General features: G+C 31.0%; 1 protein-coding gene and 1 long non-coding RNA gene across 2 annotated transcripts in view; one reads left to right on the top strand and one right to left on the bottom strand.

The window, feature by feature from the left end:
- Nucleotides 1–566: 566 nt before the first annotated feature.
- Nucleotides 567–14,267, bottom strand: LOC130641790 (uncharacterized). Its single transcript, XR_008982504.1, has 3 exons — nucleotides 14,036–14,267; nucleotides 2,123–2,347; nucleotides 567–1,797 (listed from the first exon to the last, which is right to left on the bottom strand). It is a non-coding gene; the product is annotated as an uncharacterized LOC130641790 (long non-coding RNA).
- Nucleotides 3,619–20,288, top strand: part of LOC130641779 (titin-like) — a 63,041-nt gene continuing 46,371 nt past the window's right edge. Inside the window, exons 1-17 of the mRNA XM_057448727.1 lie at nucleotides 3,619–3,812; nucleotides 5,193–5,519; nucleotides 6,453–6,578; nucleotides 8,539–8,730; nucleotides 9,192–9,773; nucleotides 9,902–10,075; nucleotides 10,520–10,699; nucleotides 10,805–10,927; nucleotides 12,648–12,839; nucleotides 13,162–13,488; nucleotides 14,291–14,413; nucleotides 15,573–15,764; nucleotides 16,232–16,537; nucleotides 17,359–18,146; nucleotides 18,566–18,707; nucleotides 18,913–19,356; nucleotides 19,433–19,530. Coding sequence (XP_057304710.1) covers nucleotides 5,292–5,519; nucleotides 6,453–6,578; nucleotides 8,539–8,730; nucleotides 9,192–9,773; nucleotides 9,902–10,075; nucleotides 10,520–10,699; nucleotides 10,805–10,927; nucleotides 12,648–12,839; nucleotides 13,162–13,488; nucleotides 14,291–14,413; nucleotides 15,573–15,764; nucleotides 16,232–16,537; nucleotides 17,359–18,146; nucleotides 18,566–18,707; nucleotides 18,913–19,356; nucleotides 19,433–19,530 — 4,217 coding nt within the window. The 5' untranslated portion in view covers nucleotides 3,619–3,812; nucleotides 5,193–5,291. The remainder of the gene's footprint in view (nucleotides 3,813–5,192; nucleotides 5,520–6,452; nucleotides 6,579–8,538; nucleotides 8,731–9,191; nucleotides 9,774–9,901; nucleotides 10,076–10,519; nucleotides 10,700–10,804; nucleotides 10,928–12,647; nucleotides 12,840–13,161; nucleotides 13,489–14,290; nucleotides 14,414–15,572; nucleotides 15,765–16,231; nucleotides 16,538–17,358; nucleotides 18,147–18,565; nucleotides 18,708–18,912; nucleotides 19,357–19,432; nucleotides 19,531–20,288) is intronic.

A 20,288-nucleotide genomic window follows, 5' to 3' on the forward strand; every position in this document is an offset into this window, starting at 1 on the left:
AATCATCAGTATCTCGTTGGGATCTCCATTTGTACTCGCTTGTATTTTTTTTTGTTTCATGGGAACTTCAACAAAAGCACAAAATTTAAGGACACACGGTTTTGTGACACGCATGGTATTACTTACAATAGGTGACGTGATTTCAATCTCTTTCCCAGAGCTTCTTTTTCGCTTTTTGATATGAGCTAGTCACACATCAGAAAGCGAAAAAAAATCCCTGGAAACGAGATTGGGCATGTAGCAATTAACAACGCACGAGGAGTGGTGTGGTAACATAAAGCGAGCAGCAAATCTTGTTCCTAGGGTTTTTCTACAGCTAAAGAATGCTGCTGACCTGTCATCACCTTATAGGTGTGAAAACACTGGTAACGAGGTTGGTAAATTTATTAAAAAGGTAAACTATACCTTGGCAAACCGTACGTCATCGACAACTTCATTTTTCGAGGATATTTTTACTGCTTGCATATCTGAATCGTTTGGCCTGATAATTATGTACCCCATTTCAAGAAATTTTTTGCCCGTATTATTTTCGCCATTTTCTATTTCCTCAAATTTTTGCGAATCCCTAGAAAACTTTTGAATTGCGCGAATCTTTTTTGATAGCTGTTAGTAATTTCTCAATCGTGAAAATGTCGTTCATCTATATTAAAAGTTATTAACATCTGTCGATTTTTATTTTTATGTAAATAACACGTATACTAAAATGATTTGACTTTATGACTATCTATCTAATGTTATTTGAAAGCTGAAAAGCTTTTTTTGACTTTTTTCGCGCGCCTTAGTGTATGTGCGCAGCATTTTATTCCTCCCTTGCGCGAAAATAAATGTGCGCGAAAATATCTGAAAGTAAATTTTTCTCCACTGCTCAGAATGAGTTCTATGAAGAAATATGTAGGTGAAGGTTTACCATTAAATCCGTGCATACTTTCTCTACTGAAAATGGTTTAACCCGGTCAGATTTCCGATTATTACGGGTGAGTATAGTCTGCGAATTGCTATTATATTCCTTGCATGAAAAAGTATCTTGTGGAAGCTGTGTACAAGGTTGTCTACAAACCATTACGTCACTACGCTTATTATTAAAGGTGTGTCGCATCAAGCCAATGGAAAGTTATGAATGTCTTTTGTTATAAGTTAAAAGGGAGAGCAAATTTCTCGTGCTAATATTAACTTGGGATTCCAAAAATAAATGGACAATTTGTTCATAAATTATTTCCCTTCCAACATTCCATCATGATATCACACTTGATGATAGAAATTATGTTATGAAGAGACGCAAAGTTTGTTTGTGCAATTCTATACGTATAGCATTAATTTGCTTACCTTCCACACAAGCTGGATAGCAGCAAATGTACTGACAATGCATTTACAGTGCGCCGGATTGCGAACTCAAACCACCCTCATCACAAGGGGTTTTTGCCTTTTTGATACCAAAAGGCAAAAATACCTAGAGACGAGGGCGAACTCAAACCTGAAACCTTATGAGCTGCCACTACATCTTTTCCGCTTCGCTAAAAACGCAAATATTCAAGATAGGTCTAAAAACTTGTAGGAAAAATCCATAGTTGTCCGAATCCTCCCCGGCACCTTTTACTACAGCCAAGAAACAAAGTATTAATATTCAGAATATTTACATAAAAACTTTAGAATCACTGTGTTATGTATACGTTAGGTATACACCATTATTGTCTACCCAATTTCCCTCACATGGCACGGGTTGATCCATAGCTACGGTAGAAGCACTTGCTAGACTTGCCAGTGCTGTAGATTAAACCAACCACCAAAAATTCATAATCGCTGAAAAGAAAATAGACATAAGAAGAAATATATTATCAGTGTACTAATTATGCATACAGTGATATAAAAATAACGTAACAATTTAGATGAAATCAATTAACTTGTCACAAGTATCCTGCAATTAGCGTCAAAATGGTTATTTTCAGTTTGTTCACGTTCCGTGCTAACGTGACGTCTTTGAATCGTCTATTGATTTCGCAATGTATAGATCGGAAAATCTTGCTGTGCGTTTGTAGGAGGTCAAGTTTTGTTTGCGATACGGTTTAGAAAAAAGAAATAAAGAAAATAATTATATAACTGTCGTGTTTATTTTATAGCTACCTACCATCCAAATTTGACAATATAAAGAATTCTCTTTATAGCCGTGGTAGAGCAACTGACACGAAAACTTGCCATCTAGCTACCTTGTGGCCTTTTCCCAAAACCGCCATTATGACTTTGTCAACTGCCTATATCTCAAATAAAAAAATTGCCGCTCTTTTTGGTATATTTTGTTGGTTTCCATTGTTTTGTTCTTAGCTTTCGGAAAATAAATAACCAGCCTTTGAATCTAAAGAAAAAGTTCACAGAAACAATATTTTTTCATTCAGAAAACAGTCCCAGTTGACCGTCATGAGAACTGGTATATATTGCAACCGCACGCAACTTCGATCCCAGGGCGTGTAGCATTTTTGTTATAAGGATGACTTGTTTTATCCTTATATTGAAAACCGTTACAGGTCATGGGATCAAGGCTATAATTTTTAATTCTTTGAATTTTAATGTTTAAAAAGTTTTTAAATTTTATTTAAGTCTCTTGTACAACCTACGCATCCTGAGCCTCGTAGCTGAAGTGCTATCATTTTAATCACTTTTTTGCATATTTTTCGTGAGAAACAATAACAACTAAGTTGTTATGGGACTTGTATCTGCAATTTAGAAGTTGCTAATGTATTTTGTTTTATTTCTTTTTTTTAACATCAACAACGACAAGTTATAAATAATGTGTCCATTGGTTAACAACCAAGAATCGATCGAAAAAATTAAGAAATTGCTTATGCTAGTTATTGTGATATATAAAATGTACTGTACAGGTCCTCGGTTCGAAGTTGGTCAGTAAAGTTTTTTTGTCAGTCGTTAAACACCCAACTAGCCTAGTCGCGTTCGGCACAGTAATAAGGCTTAACTCGACTTGTGTATAATGTCAGATAAGACAAGCAAAACCTAAATTTCCTGCTAAATTCTTAAAGAGTTTGACTCGGACTGTTATAAGTAAGGCTAAACTACAACGGATAAGACGGACTATTTAATGAAAGTGGTTCAAAAGTAACAAGGAAACTTGGCACCCTCGTTTCCAGAGTCTTTTTTGAGCTTTTTGATATCATAGACGCCGTCTTTGTATTATTATAGACTATTGGAAGTAGAGTTATTGGGAATGTTATCAATTTTCAAATAAACTGCATAGGTGTGGAACTTTAAAAATTGTTCTTATCAGAGCGCTTATTATGTTTGACTGTCCTCTCGTAGCCTTCCAAAACAACGACCCTAAGGCCCTGTACTGTTCAGGGGAAATACAGTACCCATAAACTCGCAAACAAGAAAACAGATGTTAGAAATTTCACAATTATGAAATATGGCAAGCATTTAAAGATAAAAAATTATTCTTTCGAGTTTTAATTAAAAAATTGAGAATATTCTAAAAAAGTGTTCGAGATAATAAAGTTTTGTAGTTTTATCATATTTGAGTGTCGGTAAATCCTTCAACAATGAGTAAATTGTTTATAGAAATTTTGCTTGAATAAGGAATTATAATCGTCCTCAATGGGTATCTTACTGCGAGTAAATAAATGTTTGAAACGCAGTAACAAAGGAAAACTATAGAAACCAGCTTAATGTTTCTGTGAAAAGAATTTTGCACTAGATGTATATCATTTAACTTGGTTAATCATTAAATTCATCATTATAATAAGTTTCGTACACAGAATGCGCACTTCCAACTGGAAATCTGATCTTCTCAGCAGCGGTTGATTAGTTTGGTAAGTATTATTAAACGCTCACCAAATACTTTATTTTTACGTCTTCATAAGCTTATGCCAGAAAAGTACCCTGGGAACAAGGTTGGCGTTTCCGATCTGGTAATTTTCCGCGCTCTGGCAATTAGCAAAAAGTAAATAAGAAAATTCGAACTCTGAATTAAAGCACATGCTGAAGGTTTGTTTTGATTTTTAATTTTATAAAGATGGACACCACAATTTAGCTGGTTGCTCATCTAACTGTTCAAGTGCAAGTAGCCGGCTGCTATTGTGATTTGGTGACAATTTCCTTTGGTTTTTTGTAAGAGGTTTATGTCTAAGTGATAACTGTTGAAAATTGGTGGATTTTTTTGCAAAGAGAATAAATGATGGATATTTTTAATGTGATTTAATTACCGCAGAAGTTAAAATACGATCAAAGTATTAGAATATTTAGAATACTAGTAGCAACAAGTAGTTCTAATCATCAGAACACTGCTTTACATTTTAAGATCTTTATTTATTTTTTTTATTTGATTTTGGATACATGCAGTTAGGTTATATATATAAGCTACAGTCTATTCTATTCTATGTACCTAGCTAGCTAGCTAGCTAGCTAAGCTAACCATTTCTCTCAGATTGTTATCAGGGATATATTTTTCAAGTAACTATTCTTACTCCGTGATAATATCATTATCAGAAAAAAAGTTAAATAATTTAAGGTTTAATAAAGTGAAGTTTCTTACTTATAGCTATATATTTATTATTAAAATTTCTAGCAAACTTGTTTTGCAACCAAATGGTACAAATCCATGTGTAAACAATGCATTAATATGTAATAACTACATCAAAGCATATATATGTAAATAATAGAAATTGAAAGTAATAAAAGTGATACATGCTATTGCTAGCTAAAAGTACAAAGCCTGAAATAAATCATTTTGTTCATATTGCTAGCTTCTATGACATTACTGTTATATATTACTGTACTGTACTGTAACATAACAATCCCACGGAAAATTTAATTTTATGTATCTTAATCTATTCTGTTTGATTACATAGATCTAGCAATTTAGCTATAAATCTCTCACACAAATTTTATATTTTTTACCTTAATTTACCATTTTAATTGAAATGTTTATGGTAAAGATTTGTGGAAATAAAAAAAAAGTTTATTATATATATTGTTTTTGTTGATGAAATGCATTAAATAGTCGAAATGTTTAGGCTAAAAAAATGTTAATAGTTTGACATAATACAGTCAATTAAAAGCTTAGCCATTTTTTTGTTTATCTCTGCTGGATGTTTAAAGTAAACACTGATACCAGCTTTTAAACTTTGTGTGTTAAAATAATTTTTAAGCAACATTTCTGTATTATCTATGAGTTTAATTTGCCTTTATAGGTATTCTACTCTTAAAAATTGCAGCAACAACTTGAAGGATGTCCTAGATATCTCTCTGTCAGTATATACTGCCTTTCAAATATATGGTGTTATAGAATAATGGAGAAACTAAGCAAAGGACAAGTGTTGCTGCAAAAACTTGAAGAAGTAACACGACATGCAGATATGAACAGTAAACAAGCTATCAAATCAGCAACATTTGGGATTGAACAAACAGTGGAAATTCTGCATGTCAGGAAAAAGAAACTTGAAGATACCTGGGAAGAACGTAAAACTTTGTTAGAACAATCAGTAAAATCCAGTATCCTGGATGAACACATTCACAAAGTATTTATTGATATATTTCATTGTTTATTTTAGTTCAAAGTTCTGATAATATTTTTAATCTGTCTATTGTATATCTGTAAAAAAATTTTTAATTGCAATTACATTGACATCACTTATGGATATTTTCAGTCCCAAACAGACAGAATTAGAGAGGTATTGTAACAGGCTTATGGAAAACTTATTTGGTTATAACTTTTTTAACACTAATCTATGTTTGTTCAGATTAGTTACCGGATTGGAGGCAGGCAGGTCATGATAGAAAAAAATCTATATAATAATATGCCAGTTTTGTCTGTATGTGACTTTTGCAAAGTGGATAAAATTTCTTTGATAAAGTCTATAAAACATCACCTCTAAATTTGTTCTGTAAATTAGCAAACTTTGATGTTAAAGCAATATTGATGTTAAAGAAAGGTATAAGATTAGTAAAGCCATTGCATTGGACTTTTAAATTTAAGGCTAAATAACTTGGAAACGGGTGAAAATATTTGGCGTCCTATCCTGGTGGGTAACTAGGGACTACCTGGGACCAATTTGGGTAAGTTTTCCAAACCTGGGTCACCGAATCCGTTTCGGAATGGACAGGTTAATAACGTCATCAAAAAACCTTTAAACCGGTTTGTCAAAAGTACATGATCCTATACATTTTCTTGATCAGCGTTTTAAGATCTATACGAGGAAGGCAACAGGCATACAAAATTCTGAAAATTATTTTTTGTCTTTTGACAGGTCTCTGCTGACGTCAGCAAAATTTAAATGACGGTTGTTATCCTGCCTAAGTGGATTTTTCTACAGGCCTTATCGACTAGTTATTATTAATGATGTAAAACTCAGTTGTCAAAGCCTTATCATCTGCATGTTGAGCATCATATATAATGCATATAATTTGTATTGTATCTTTATTTAAAATAATTTCTCTTCATTTTCTTACAGTGTACTGTATGGCTTCAGGCAGAAGGTGAACATCTCCTGTCATCATCATCAGGGTTATACGGAAACTCTTCTACACAAACTGAAGAACTAGTAAAGAAACATGCTGATTTTTTTGCTTTGTACAAGGTATAATACTTTATTATTTTTTTGTTATTATTTTTTTAAAGATATTTCATTTATAACCTTAAATGCCTTAAAAAAATCTTAGCCCAATTAGCACCAGGGACATGAAGTGCCTCAGCCACTAACTCTGCATACCTTTGATCGCCATTTGATTGAGCGCTAAAATTTTGTTAACTGCTGTACGAACCAACGTCAATGCATTTAGACTGAAGTCAATTAATTGAATAAGATTATTGAAGCCATTGTGTTTAAGTTTAAGGCTTAATAACTTAAAAACAGGTGAAAATAACTGACATCATCTCCTGCGTGGGTAACTAGGGATTACCTGGGACCAAATTAGGACCAATTTTTGAAACCTTTTAAACCCCCTTATCTCTTTAACCATTCGTCAATTGAGGCAACAAGTGAACAAATTTTTGTGTATTGGTGGGACTTTGCTGACATCAGCAATATTTTTAAACTTCTTTATCTCTTCAATTGCTGACCAAAACTGTGCAAGCTTATACATTAATTTTTCTAGCTTTACACAATATAAAAAAATTCTTTGCATTGCTAACATCATTAAAATTCAAGTTTCCAACCGTTTCCAAGTTATTACATTTATGTTGGTTACTTGGTGATTACTAAGGTGCTGCTAAGAACATATATGGGTCCTAGGGATTAAATACAGACCAGATTTGCAGGAAATATCAATCTAGTAAAATGAAGTCATTTCTGACCCAAATTCCAGTGTTATGTTGTCTTTCTTATCTCAAACATCTTTCAATGCAATATTAAACGCAAAAAAGAAACTTTTGTTAAACATTTTTTATTCCTAAGACGTCATTAAAATTAATATATATATATAAAATTTTATATAAAAAAGTCCACCAAAAATCAAAGCTGTAGCATCAGTAATGCTTAAAAACTGTAAAGTTGTTAAAATTACCTGTTTCGATATGTGTGACGTCATTTCTGTTCCCTATGGTTTATAGAATTAATTTTTTTTGCTTGAACTTGTTTGAATTAAGACTTTTATAAGTTTTATCACCTAAGCATAAGTAGTTACAGAATTAAATCAATTGATTTAATTTAATTAAAAAGTTACAGAAGCCTGTGGGCAATTAGACTTTTTTTGTTTTTTCTGACAAATGTATGGCATAATAGAAACAAGTCTGTTTTACAAAAGAATATCTTGTGGCTATCACACAGTGAAAATCTATTTATTAGAAATCAAGTATCAATTCTAAGTATCAATTACTAAGTGCCTGGACTGAGTTAGGCAGTCTTTACATAAGTTTTACTTTACCTAAAGTGAAGTAAAGTCTTAACTTAGATGAAATGTTGTCAGGTTTACAGAAGTTTTCACTTTACTCAAACTTCACTCAAAGTGAAGTAAAATTTTGGACATCAGCATTTATGTCAAATTTATGTCAAATGCACTAGCAGAACATAGGATTTTTTTACAACCGCAGTGAAATTTAAATTGCATGAAAAGACTAAAATTCAGACAAATGTGACTTTCACCTCAAAGGTATAATATATATCAACATTTAGAAGTTGTCAACAAAGACAGAAGTGATTTTTCTTCACTTCAAGCGAATTGAAACTCTTATGTAAACACTACCTTAATTAATGTTACCTCCTTCCTTATGCTTGGCGCAAACAATTTTATCAAGATCCTTAGTTACACACACCACCAATTATCATGGCAAATAATATCTCATTTAGTCTACCATTTACGTTTGGTAGCCAAAACAAAGTGCAAGTTGTATCCAACAAACATAATTTTAGTAGCAACCCAAAAAGCTAAAGGCTAGGTAAACCAGAATATGCTGCACTATAATTTCTACAACTGTTTTAAATTACAAGTCTTGAGATAAGGAATTTCTATTCCAGAGAAGAAAACTAGTCTCACATGCTGTATTTCATACCATCATTATACACCCTATGAGTTTAAGTAAAATTCAGTTCTCTCTTTTAGGTCAAAACTGAATCGGTTCAAAAAGTTGTTTGTGATGGTCAAAAGCTTATTCATGCTGGACACTTTGACAGTGCAACAATTAAATATAAAATCGGCAAACTTGATCAATCATATAGACTGTTCACACAGCAAATAGAGCTAAGAGAGAATCTTTTAAACCAAACACTGGATTTCTTCCATTCTTCCACACAGGTAAGTCAAGCTAGTGTAAGTTCATCCTAGTGACAACACCAAAAACAAAATTATTTAACTACAAATATCGAACAGCAATTTTTTGACTTGTATGAAATTTACGCATTGTGAAATTAAGACGATACATCGCTCCCACATTAATTTTTTGCCACCTCAATTTACTTATTGCCTTGAAAGTAATGCAAGAACTAAGTTCAATGAACCAGATTTTAAAGTTTGCAGATGAAAATAGAGTTTCAACTAACCGAATTATGGAAATATATAACATGAAACTTAGAAAATTGTCAGATTTCTTTAAAATCCTTTTTCCTGACCTTCATTAGCTTCTTGCACAACTACGTAATCAAACCTGCACATTATTATTCTGCTGAAAAATATTTGCGATTTGTTTTAATTTTCTTTCTCTTAATTTTCTTAACTGTTTATAAAATGATTTGCTCATTTCTTTACATTTGATATAGGTCATAACTGCTCTTGAATCACTTACTGCAAAACTTCAAGGAAAACTTTCAGATGCAGAAAAATCAAAAGTTAGATCAGATGCAACAGAAGTTTCATCACCGCTCCTACGGGAAGGTCAAATTTTGGTAACAAAAACAAAAAACAAAGCTGTGGTTAACATTATAAAAGATGCTAAAGACAGATATGATGCTATTCTTTCACTGACAGATGATCAACAAGTCTCCGATGACAAAGATATCATGGCTGTCAACAAGAACTTGGAGCATGTGTCAAATTGGTTGTCAAATATTTGCGAAGAGTTTATTAATATCCATAAAAATATGGGAACTACAAACAATATTGCTAGTGAATTCCAAAAAGATCATGAGCAGTTGTTTGAAGAACTCAATAATATTAGCAAAGAAATAACTAATTTGCGCTCCACTGTGTCACGATTTTCACGTAAAAAGAAAAAACAAGTACCGGAAATAACTGAAAAGCTTGATGGAATACATTCGAAATCTGTTACGATTACCAGCCGCGTCAAGTATAGAATTGTGCTTGTCAAAATGTTTATATCATTTTTAGACCATTCTGACGAAGTAAGTATCTATGTTTGTTAATGATGTATTACAGCAAAGAAATCTTGTGATCAAGATCAAGAAATCATCCAATTTTTTAGAATGAAATGTTAATGAAAGTATAACTCACAAGTTGTGATAATTTTTAGGTGTTAAGGCAGATATTTCTGTTGGAAGAAGAGTTAACAAGCGACGAACCTCATGAAAATATTAATGCCACAACCAATACATTGAATCGTCAAAAACAAGATAAAGAAGAAATCATCAACAGTGCTGAAATTCTTCAAGAAGAAGGTCAACGTATTCTTGAAGATCTCAGTCTGGTATGTTTGTTACTTTACATTATACAGATATTAAAGAGTTGTAAAATAAAAGAATGAAAGCCTTGTAAATCTTTCCATTACCATGCTAAGATTTTTATTTTAAATTTTTTTATTGTATCATTATCCTCTCTGCAACATTTCTAGCATTGACCTTTTTGGCTTTTTGCTATGAGTTGGTTAGGATGATTCCTAGGCTGTGCCTGGATTAATTTTGATAAAAAAACTGTACCCTATACCTATTCCAGCTACTTCTAGCATGGTTTTTTAAGTTTATCATTTTGGCGAACTTATTTCTTACAGTCTCTAATTAGGTATATTCTTCTTCAGAGTTAGTATTGCATCTCCATCAAATCTCTCTTTTAACATTCTATTCTGAATGGCACGAAACAGCCTTCTACATATATTTAGGTAGGAAGTCAACATATTGAGTTTTCTCTCTCTTAGTGTTCTGAGGAAAGCACGCTTGATCGTAATGCTATAAAATTGAAGGTCGGTAAAGACTTGAAAAACATCGTTATGCATACAATTCAACTTGAAGAATTATGGGATCAACGAGAAACACAACTTGATACCAACAAAAGATTAAGCACTCAATTTTTTGAGTTTGAGAAAGAAATTAGAAAGGTAAAAAGAATGTTAAAAACTCTTATATGTTGTGCTGCTTAGACAGCAGAATGAATACTTAACCTGATTTAAACCACAACATCTAAACTATAAATAATATTATAGGTTATTGGTTGGATCCACAATCAGAGTGAAACTTTTTTTCCATTGACTGGCGAGTTTCCTGGCCTTGCCGCTACACATAAAGATTTGGATGAAAAACTCATGCAAGTACGAAATCTTGCCCAGGTGTGTTTTTTAATTACAGATGTTTCTTATCTTGTTTTGTCTTTTTCTTCATAGCTAGGTTTTTTTCTCATTGTAATTTTAATTTTGTCACAATCATCACAATCATTATCATTATCCCATTCACAAATTCTGTCTTCATACTGTTAATTTTAAGTAAGTTTAAAAATGAATTTTTTTTCATATTCATTGAAAACTGGTACAATGAACAAAAAGTATGTTAACAGTGAAGTAAAGTCTTCTAATAATTTGACACCTTGCATTGTGTTCTAAATTAAAAGAAAAGGTCCACAGCAAGCAAATACAGCATGTGGAACAGACAGTGTTGTCAATTTTTATTTTTTGACACTTTGAATTTTTTCATTTTTTCTCTGTAGAAAGTATCTAGGAATTTGACATCTTCCTACATTCTATGCAATCTTTGACCAAAAATTAGTATCTTTTAATTTTTTGAATTTAAATAACCTAAGGTTCTAGACTGTAATTCATTTACAATGACAAGTAATTTTTGTCAAGTTTGTGGTGCATATGCATTTTAATTAAATGGTATTCATAATTGTGGGACAAACTTTTAAATTCAGCCCTCTGCGATTGGAATTGTAGTTTTGTTTGCAGGTTTTTTTAAGGAAACTTGAATATTTGTCATATCTAAAATTAAAGACTTAAAGATAATTGAGAGACACTCAATGTGGAAAAAATAAATGAATAAAGAATAAAAAAAAAATCTCCAGAACTAACTCATAATACTACTTACTAGTCAATAAGCCCATGCAAAAATCCATGAAGGCAGGGGACGATGGAAAAGGAACTGTTGCTGTACCTATAGCTTTATTGTATAGGGCTTGAAACGCTGATCAAGAAAATGTATATGATCATTTGCTTTTGACAACAATGACATCATTAACCCATCTGTTCTGAAACAGGTGTAAAAAATTAGTCCCATTTTGGATCCAGGTGTTCCCTAGTTACCGTTACAGGTTATTTCCACCCAATTACCAAGTTATTTTGCCTTAAACTTAAACGTGGAATGTAATGGCTTCACTAATTTAATTTAAACAGTGACGTCAATCTGATTTATCAACATTGTGACATAACATCACAATAAGTATTTTGTCAGTTAGCAAATGAGATATAGTTGATTGCTTATGTTTAAATGGAAAAAGTGAATGTCAACATTGTCCCTCACAAACACAGTCACGCCATATTGCTATAATAGATACTTAAAAGAACACCTTAGAGAGCCCTACTTAGACTATAAAACATTTTTTTTATTTAACTTTTATTCATTTAACTCTTTCTCCAAGTAATTTTATATTAGACTAGTCTTTATATGTATATAAGCAGTTCAAAGTTAAGTGACGTAAAGTAAAAAATTGACTATAGTCCTAATATTATCGAGCTTTATTAACTTATTAAAAGTCTTTTTAAATGCTTCGAAAAGCTCTTTTCATTCTTAAGATATTCACATTTTGATTTTTTAGTCTTTTAAAAAAGCATCTACCCTGGAAATTGAATATTTAGTACATTAAATCCCAACAAAAATAGACAATTACACAGGGCAATACACAGGATAGTTTTAGAATAGAATAGTTTTATGCAATAGCTTAAGCATAAGAATCACTTAAAAAATGTCAAACAGCATTTTAAGCTTAACGCAAGTCCAACATGGTTTTTCACTTCAAGATCTCTTTTATTTACATTTTGAGTATGGCTTTCTTTATAGTTGGCAAATACAGAAATTGAAAATCACCTTGACACTGCAGAATCTTTAGCAAAATCAAGTCAAAATGGTACAGATTCAGCAAGATTTGTCACAGCTGAATTGAAACTGATTCACCAGAAGTTTAAAACCAAATTAAGCAAATATGAAGCCTTATTATCAATGTGTTCCACGTTCTACACAAGTGTCGAAAAGGTAATGCTGACAAATGTTTTCTTGTCAATATTAATTTACAGCTTTAATATTGAAGGATGGCCAGAAATCAAATTTAGATCAATCAAAATATAGTAGAATATAAGTCAAAGTGTGACATACTGCTTCTTTTTGTTTTCCTTTGTTGATATTATGCTTCCAATGTGAAAATATGTTAATATACAAGGCATAAAAGCAGTATTTTTGTACAGCTGTTTGGTAGGGGACTATAGTTATTGTCATGATGTTCCATTAGTAATACCTTTTATAAGAAAATCTCTAAATACAGAAGAGTAACAATTACTTTTATTTTTATTTTGTGTAGCTTGTTACGTTGATGAATAAATCTCTTCATGATTACACATCAGACTTTTTACCACGAGATACATTATACGTCCAGCAGAAGTTGAACGACCATTTTGAAAGTTTTCGATTTGTTGAAGAGTTATTTGTTTACACAATACAAAATGCACAAGATGTGTTATTATCGATCAAAGAGTATGAAGAGTTGGGCTTAAAATCAACAAAGATTGAAGATTTGTTAAACACAAATGATAAGAAACCAGGTATCTGGAAAGAATTTTGGGAAGGGAATGAATTACGATTGGAAGAAAATCTTAAAATTCTTCAGTTACTGCAAGACATTAGTCAGGTTAGTCCATTTAATTATATTTAAATCTTCTTTCCTCAAAAAAACAAACAAGTTGAGCTCATTATTAAAGACCTTTGAAAATCTTATTTTTTTTTGAAACATATTTGTTTTGCCAATTATGCGAAGTTGTGATGTCACAGCTCTAAAACATGTAATTGCTGTTCTTTTGCATAATTATAGCAACTAAAAGTTGAAATTTATGTAAAATATTCAAAACGCCAAACTGAATGTCCAAAATACATTTTTAAGCCTATATACCGTGGTAAAAATGTAGAATACAATACCTCACTCAGAGCTAGTTTATGTTGTCATGCATAATTAGTGGAGCAAACTAATAAGCAATCAATGTTTTTTGAATAAAATTTACAAATTCCTTGACAACTCTTCAAGCTCTTTCATATGAAATTAACAAATTTTTTTGCTGGAGATAAGTTTTAAGTTAGACGTCTGGCTTATTTGAAAATAAAAAAATATTCTACGAAGTCCAGAATGTTGAGTAACTTTTCCCCTAACATATCATTAAAAATTGATCCAAATTAACTCTTACCTAAAGATGGAGCTTCTGCTAGTACGACTTCTGTTTATTTCAACACCTTTCTTTTGCATATTATTTGCATTTGTTTTAATATATTACCCTTGTTCAGAATTTACATCTCTTGAATCTGTTGCTTTATATTCATACTTTACATCCCAAAAATATTTATTTTAACATGGTTTCCATATGATTCTATTTTTGTTCTCTTGTATATAGAAATCATCATCTGAATTTATTTTTTATGTTTATTCATAATATTTATTTTAGATCACATTAATTGTTGAGGAACATACTAGAAAGCTGTTAAAGATCAATAAAAAATTTGGAAACTCTCTGTTATCTGCTGTGACACTCTGTCAAGAATCCGACTCCTTTCAAGACCAAGTCAAGGTATGCTCCATCATGTTATGTGATATTTTATTTTTGGTTAGATTTACTTAATCCAAATAATAGTACATGATCTCATAACATAATTTAACTGTGAAGCGATTTTTTTTTATTTCAAGTCTTACACAAATAATGTTTTATATTTTAACAAAGAAATGTGAAAATGTGTGTTATAATAGTGTCAATGCCTTGTCCAGTTTTGGTCTAAAAATATCTCCTTGTTCACCACTCTCATGTTAAAAGTGTACACTAAATTTTTTAAAAATAGGGAAATAAGTTTTTCTGTGCAGTAAAAAAAGCTATATTCCTTTGGTTTAAATGTTTTGCAGCATTTCTACATGGAAAAACTATGAACAGGTTTTTAAAACACTTTAGGCGAAAGGTTACATTTTTTATTAAATTTATAAATGTCTGTTAAGCCAGAAAATGTTAAGTTATATCAGAATTAAATATTAAATCTACTGATTAAGTTATTAAGGGTATTAATTATATCTTTGACAAGTAATCCAAATTGGTTGTGTGTTGTTAAATTTAAAGAATAATTTTGATGATTACAATTCTTTCATACAATCCATCCACACAATCCAGAACAGAAAATTAACATTCAAGGATAGTGTTGAGGTTAAAGTAAAAAAAATATTATGTTTATACTTATTTTTTTTTAACATTTTCATCTATATGGAATTAGGTCTTGCTTCTGTGTTGTATCCTTGTATGTGGTAAAGGTTTCTTGTAATCATGATTGTTTTGCCTCTTAGTTAAGGTTATGAATGAAAACAGTACTAAATGTGTGTATCTGTAAAATGATATAACTTCCTTGTATTTGTAATTCTCAGTATATGCATATGGATTAGCTAGGGAGAGAGATCTTCTATGTTGTTTTTGAAAAGACGTTTTTTCAGATGATTTATGTACTCAAATTGTAGTCGCAATTTAATTTTACACATTCGTCATGGCAAAACTTATGAGAAATGTTTTTGAATGTAAAAGTAATACTCAAACATTGGAGGTAAACATTGTCAAACATTTAAAACTCAGGCTTTTCTTTTACGTAATTATTTAAAAATAGCACATATTTAAATTCAGATGATTGTCAGTGTTAAGAATACTGTTTGTACAATTTTTTTTTATTTATAGTTTGTTTTTTTCGTTTTCCTTTCAGGCTACAGAACAACAAATTGGACAGTTGCGTACAAATGTCAGCAAACTGGTTCAAACAGGACACCCTGATGGAAAGCAGTTAGATACTAAGTTACATTTATTAGAAAAACGTTGGGTTAAACTTTTCAACCTAATGGAAGAACACAAAGCATTGTTAAACACAGCTGTTGAGTTTTATCAACTCTGTGAGCAGGTAAGATTCTTCGCATTAACTGTATTTATTTATTTGTTTACAAATAACTTTAAATACTTTGTGGACTAGAGTGACATATAGTTAAAGTTTGAAATGGCAATATTCTGTTTTCAATAAAAATAGGGAGCCAGAGTCAAATACAATACTATACAATGGTTTAAAAATTGGATCATCAGGTGCCCTAATTAGGAAAAGTATTAGATGCCAAAAATTGTCTCATAAATGCTATAAAAAAGCATTTCACTTCAGAACAAATAACTGGGCAAGAAAGGTAGTCGATGAAAGCAAAAATTTTTATTAACATAACTACTACTACCTGTAAATAAAGAACATAAATGTCAATATTTAGCCTCTGCAATTTTGGAAACCATGGCTTTTAGATGTAAATTTCCAATGCAGTCATTAAGTACCTAGTTCATTGGCATTGTTAATGAAATGACAATGTAAGTTTGGTTTTCGTTAATTAGGTTCAAACATGGCTGAAGGACAGTAACCAGTTTGTGAAAACAACACGAGGTGGAGCTCGTAGATGTACAACTGAAAAAGATGTTCGTGAACTTATTCAGCTGATTGAAAATTTCAAGTTCTCTGGAGTTGAAATACAAGAATCACGTTTACAAAGATTATCTGAGATTGCTTCATCCTTAAATAACGACGATGCAAAAGCTCGTTCTACACAACTTAAGAAAAGTCAAGAGAGAGTCAACACAAGGCTGGAAACTTTACAGAACGATATGGAACATCAAATAGCAAGAATGCAATCAGGAGAACAGGTAATGCTTTGTTTGTATATTCTGAAAAGTGGCCCCTACTTTATAAATGTATATCTTTTTATGAATGCCTTTTTATTCCTTTTTTAATTTTGGATCTTGTATTTGTACAAAGCTTTCTTGATTTTATGAATGCAAAGTTATCTTTATTAGTTATAAACACCAGTTGATCCTGTTATTTTATTTATTTACTTATTTAAATTTAATGTTTTTTTGAAGTCTGATTATCTTTATTGTTCACCTCAAATATTGATTGCAATCCTACCTGCATTGAGTGTTTTGTTTACATTGAGTTGAGTTATCACAAGCTAATTAAAACATTTTGTCTTGGTACAGTTTTAGGATGAGTAGGCTAATTAAAAATATAGGATGATTTTAAAATGTTTTGTTATAGTGTGTGTCATCTGTGATTTGTGTCTCTTAGATGTTTGCCTTTCTTTAATTGTATTTCTTTGTTTATACTCAACATATTTTTATTCCTTTGTGGTAATAAAAATTTAGTTGTGATAATTAGACTTTCATGTTAAAATTAGAACTGCATTCTGAAACTTTTTATTAAACAAGAACAGTGTAAAATAGCACTTTTTGAATAGGGATAAGAAATGAGTTTTTATAGCAATTGTGTTTCATGTAAGTGTATTAATAAATTAATTACTTTGCAATATGATACGCTGTTCCAAAGAGAATGTCATTTGTTTGTTTAAACAAGAAAATATTTTAACTTATATTTGTTTCCTGTGTTATTTTAAAATCAAACCAATGCAAACAAATCTTTTTAATAAAGATCTGCCCAGTGATTTTTATAATACACTTGCTTTTTTTAGGGTGATAGTGAAGAGATTGAAACTTTATACTTTGATGATGATCATGATACAATAGATGATTTAGTGATTCCTGAAAAAAGAGTTATGTTGGCAACAGCTTCAGACATGTCTTTAAAAGGTGACGAAGTAATCCAGTGGAGTGATCAGTTAGACCAAGATGCTTCGGGGGCACCCAAACTGCTTGTGACTGTTACTAGTAACACGGAAGTTCCCACAGATATGCAGCAACGAATATCGCCACTGGTTCGCAGTGAAATGGACAGTATGAGTAAAAAGGGAATAAATGTTGGTTCCCCATTCAAATCACGCTCCGAAAATAATAACAATTTGTCGCTTTATTCTTCTGATATCCCAACACAAATTAAGAAAACAGAAGATGGCAGTATATCAATTCTTGGTCCTCAAATTTACAGAGAGATATCAGTCAAAACTGATTATGACATTGAAACAAGTCCACCATCACCGTCATTAGATGATAAAGGTCTGATGTACACTATGAAGAAAACCTTAATAACAACAACAAAAGAAGTGACGACACGCACTAAACAAGAAATTCGAACTGAACTTGAAGTTGTGCACATAGATAGTGAAGATGAACTACCGAAAAGACTAGCATTGGTAACTGATGAAAATGACAAAGTTGCTGTTTCGGTTACTACAATGAGCGGTATTGACAGTGAACAAGCTGGCTCAGACCAAGATGTGTTAGCAAAAGATATCAAAAAAGGACTCCAGACTGCCAATGAAAATATATGTAAAGGCGTTGAAAATAATTTATTCAGTGAAAGGTTTGTACCTCTGTTGTTATTATGTGACATCTATAAACATACTGAATGTAAATTCTTTTATTATAGTTGCTTATATTAGAATTGTAAATACTTGACCCCTCTGAATTGATGGTGAATTCTAACAATTCTGAATATGCCTACTTGAAAATAACAGTAGTTTGTTATTGAAAAAAAAAACAACTGCAAGGCTATTTATGTATCAATAAATACCTTTGTGCAGAGACACCAGAAATTTTAACTGGTGCAATTTCTGTTAAAAAGAACGTTTAAAAATTTTTAGTTTTTTTTTAAAGAATACATGTCACATTAATTATATTATAAACAATATGCATCAAGACCGCCTTTACGGTTTTATGATGCCAATTGCTTTTTATCAGAATCATTGTGTAGAATCAATCTATTACATTGTTTTTTTTTAGATCTAGATTTGTTATGGATAACTCTGTTATGATAACAGCATCAGGTGAAAGCTACCAGCAGAACCCAGTGAACGAAAGCAGTAGTTTTAAGTACGAAGTCACTGCAAAAGACGCAAACAATAAAGGAATAACTGTCAGACATGTGAGGTTCCTTTAAACTTTCGAGAATAACATTTTTTAATTCCCTATTGTTCCAAATACTAATGCACATAAGTTTACAATAAACAGATAGGCTACAAGCTTAAGACTATTGAAATATAGTAATATACAATATAAAAATAAATATAGTATCATGCAATTTAAAAAGATAGCAAGATTTTTTATTATGTAAACATTATTTATTTTAGATTCCAAAACCAAGGTCCAGTGGTCATATTACAATTCCTGATAAACAAGATGAATGCCGGCCAGTATCAATGGTTGAACTCACATTGAATTTAGATGAAATAGATTTAAATCCAACTGAATCTACTGCAGCTAATGTAGAGAATTTGAAAAATGAACAAGAGCCAGTATCAGAAATTGTTATGGCAACAGATGCTCATAACCTTCATTCCATGCCAGAAAATGGTTTTGACAACAGCGTAAATACAGAGCAAAATCTAGAAACTGTACAGCCTATTACTGAGAAACCCAAGCTGGAGAAGAAAATATCTGAAAGCGATTATACAAATAATTTAGTCAATCATATCCTGAATGAAAGCGTTCGTGTTTTTGATGCAAGTCATTACGTTGATCAACTTGTTGAAGAAGAAAATAAATATGAAAACCTGATGAACTGTATTATTAAGGTATAAATATCTTAAAAATAAATTTAAATTGGTGAATTGACATAACTGTTAATAAAATGACGACTTTTTTTAATAGAATTACATGGATAAAATAGCTGTTGCTCCCTTGAAGTTGCAAAAAAACAAAGAAGCTATATTCCGAAACATCAAAGAATTGAATCATTTCAGCAAAAGGTGAGAATGATAATTTGCTTGATGTGAATTTCGCACATAGTAATTATCAGTTCTTTAGTGTGCAGAACAAAAACGAAATTGCTCTGTAATTTAGGGAAGAAAATATGTTGAATTGGGAATACATTGCTAATTATTTAAAATTTAGATGAATTAACCTATTCCAATCATTGTAAAGGCTTAATTTTTTATTAGCTTTGGTATTAAAATCCTTTAAAAACAATATTTATTTTTTAAAGCCGAAAATTCTTATATATTATTTAATTAGGTTAATGAATTAACCCATTTTTATTAAAAAAAAACAAAAAACATTTGCATAAAATATATTCAATCCCACTTATTTACCTGTGTGCTTTACAATTTTTAGTTTTAGTTTAAACATCCTAATGACAAAAGAGTTTTTTTAGCTTAATTTTATATTGTTTACTTTGGTATTAAAATTAAATTAAAATACAGATGGGAAAGTGTGAACCAAGCTTAAGGTTGTGGTAGCCCTTTGATGAATATATTATTTTTTACATATATACCAGATATACTGGGTTTTTGAATAGAAAAAAAGACGTTTTTACCTTAGTAATACTGAATCAAAAAATGCAAATATTTTAAAAGTAAGGAGACTTCTTAAAAATAAAAAAAAATTCTTAGAAATTTCCTAAAAATAAAAAAATAAATTTATAGTTTGTTACCTGAAATCGAGATAAAATAAAAAGCTTTGAATAGATAGCTACTTTGGCTTTTCAGAAAACAATGCTTTTATACCT

The sequence above is a fragment of the Hydractinia symbiolongicarpus genome, chromosome 4 (genome assembly GCF_029227915.1).
Source record: "Hydractinia symbiolongicarpus strain clone_291-10 chromosome 4, HSymV2.1, whole genome shotgun sequence".
NCBI classification, from domain to species: Eukaryota; Metazoa; Cnidaria; class Hydrozoa; order Anthoathecata; family Hydractiniidae; genus Hydractinia; species Hydractinia symbiolongicarpus.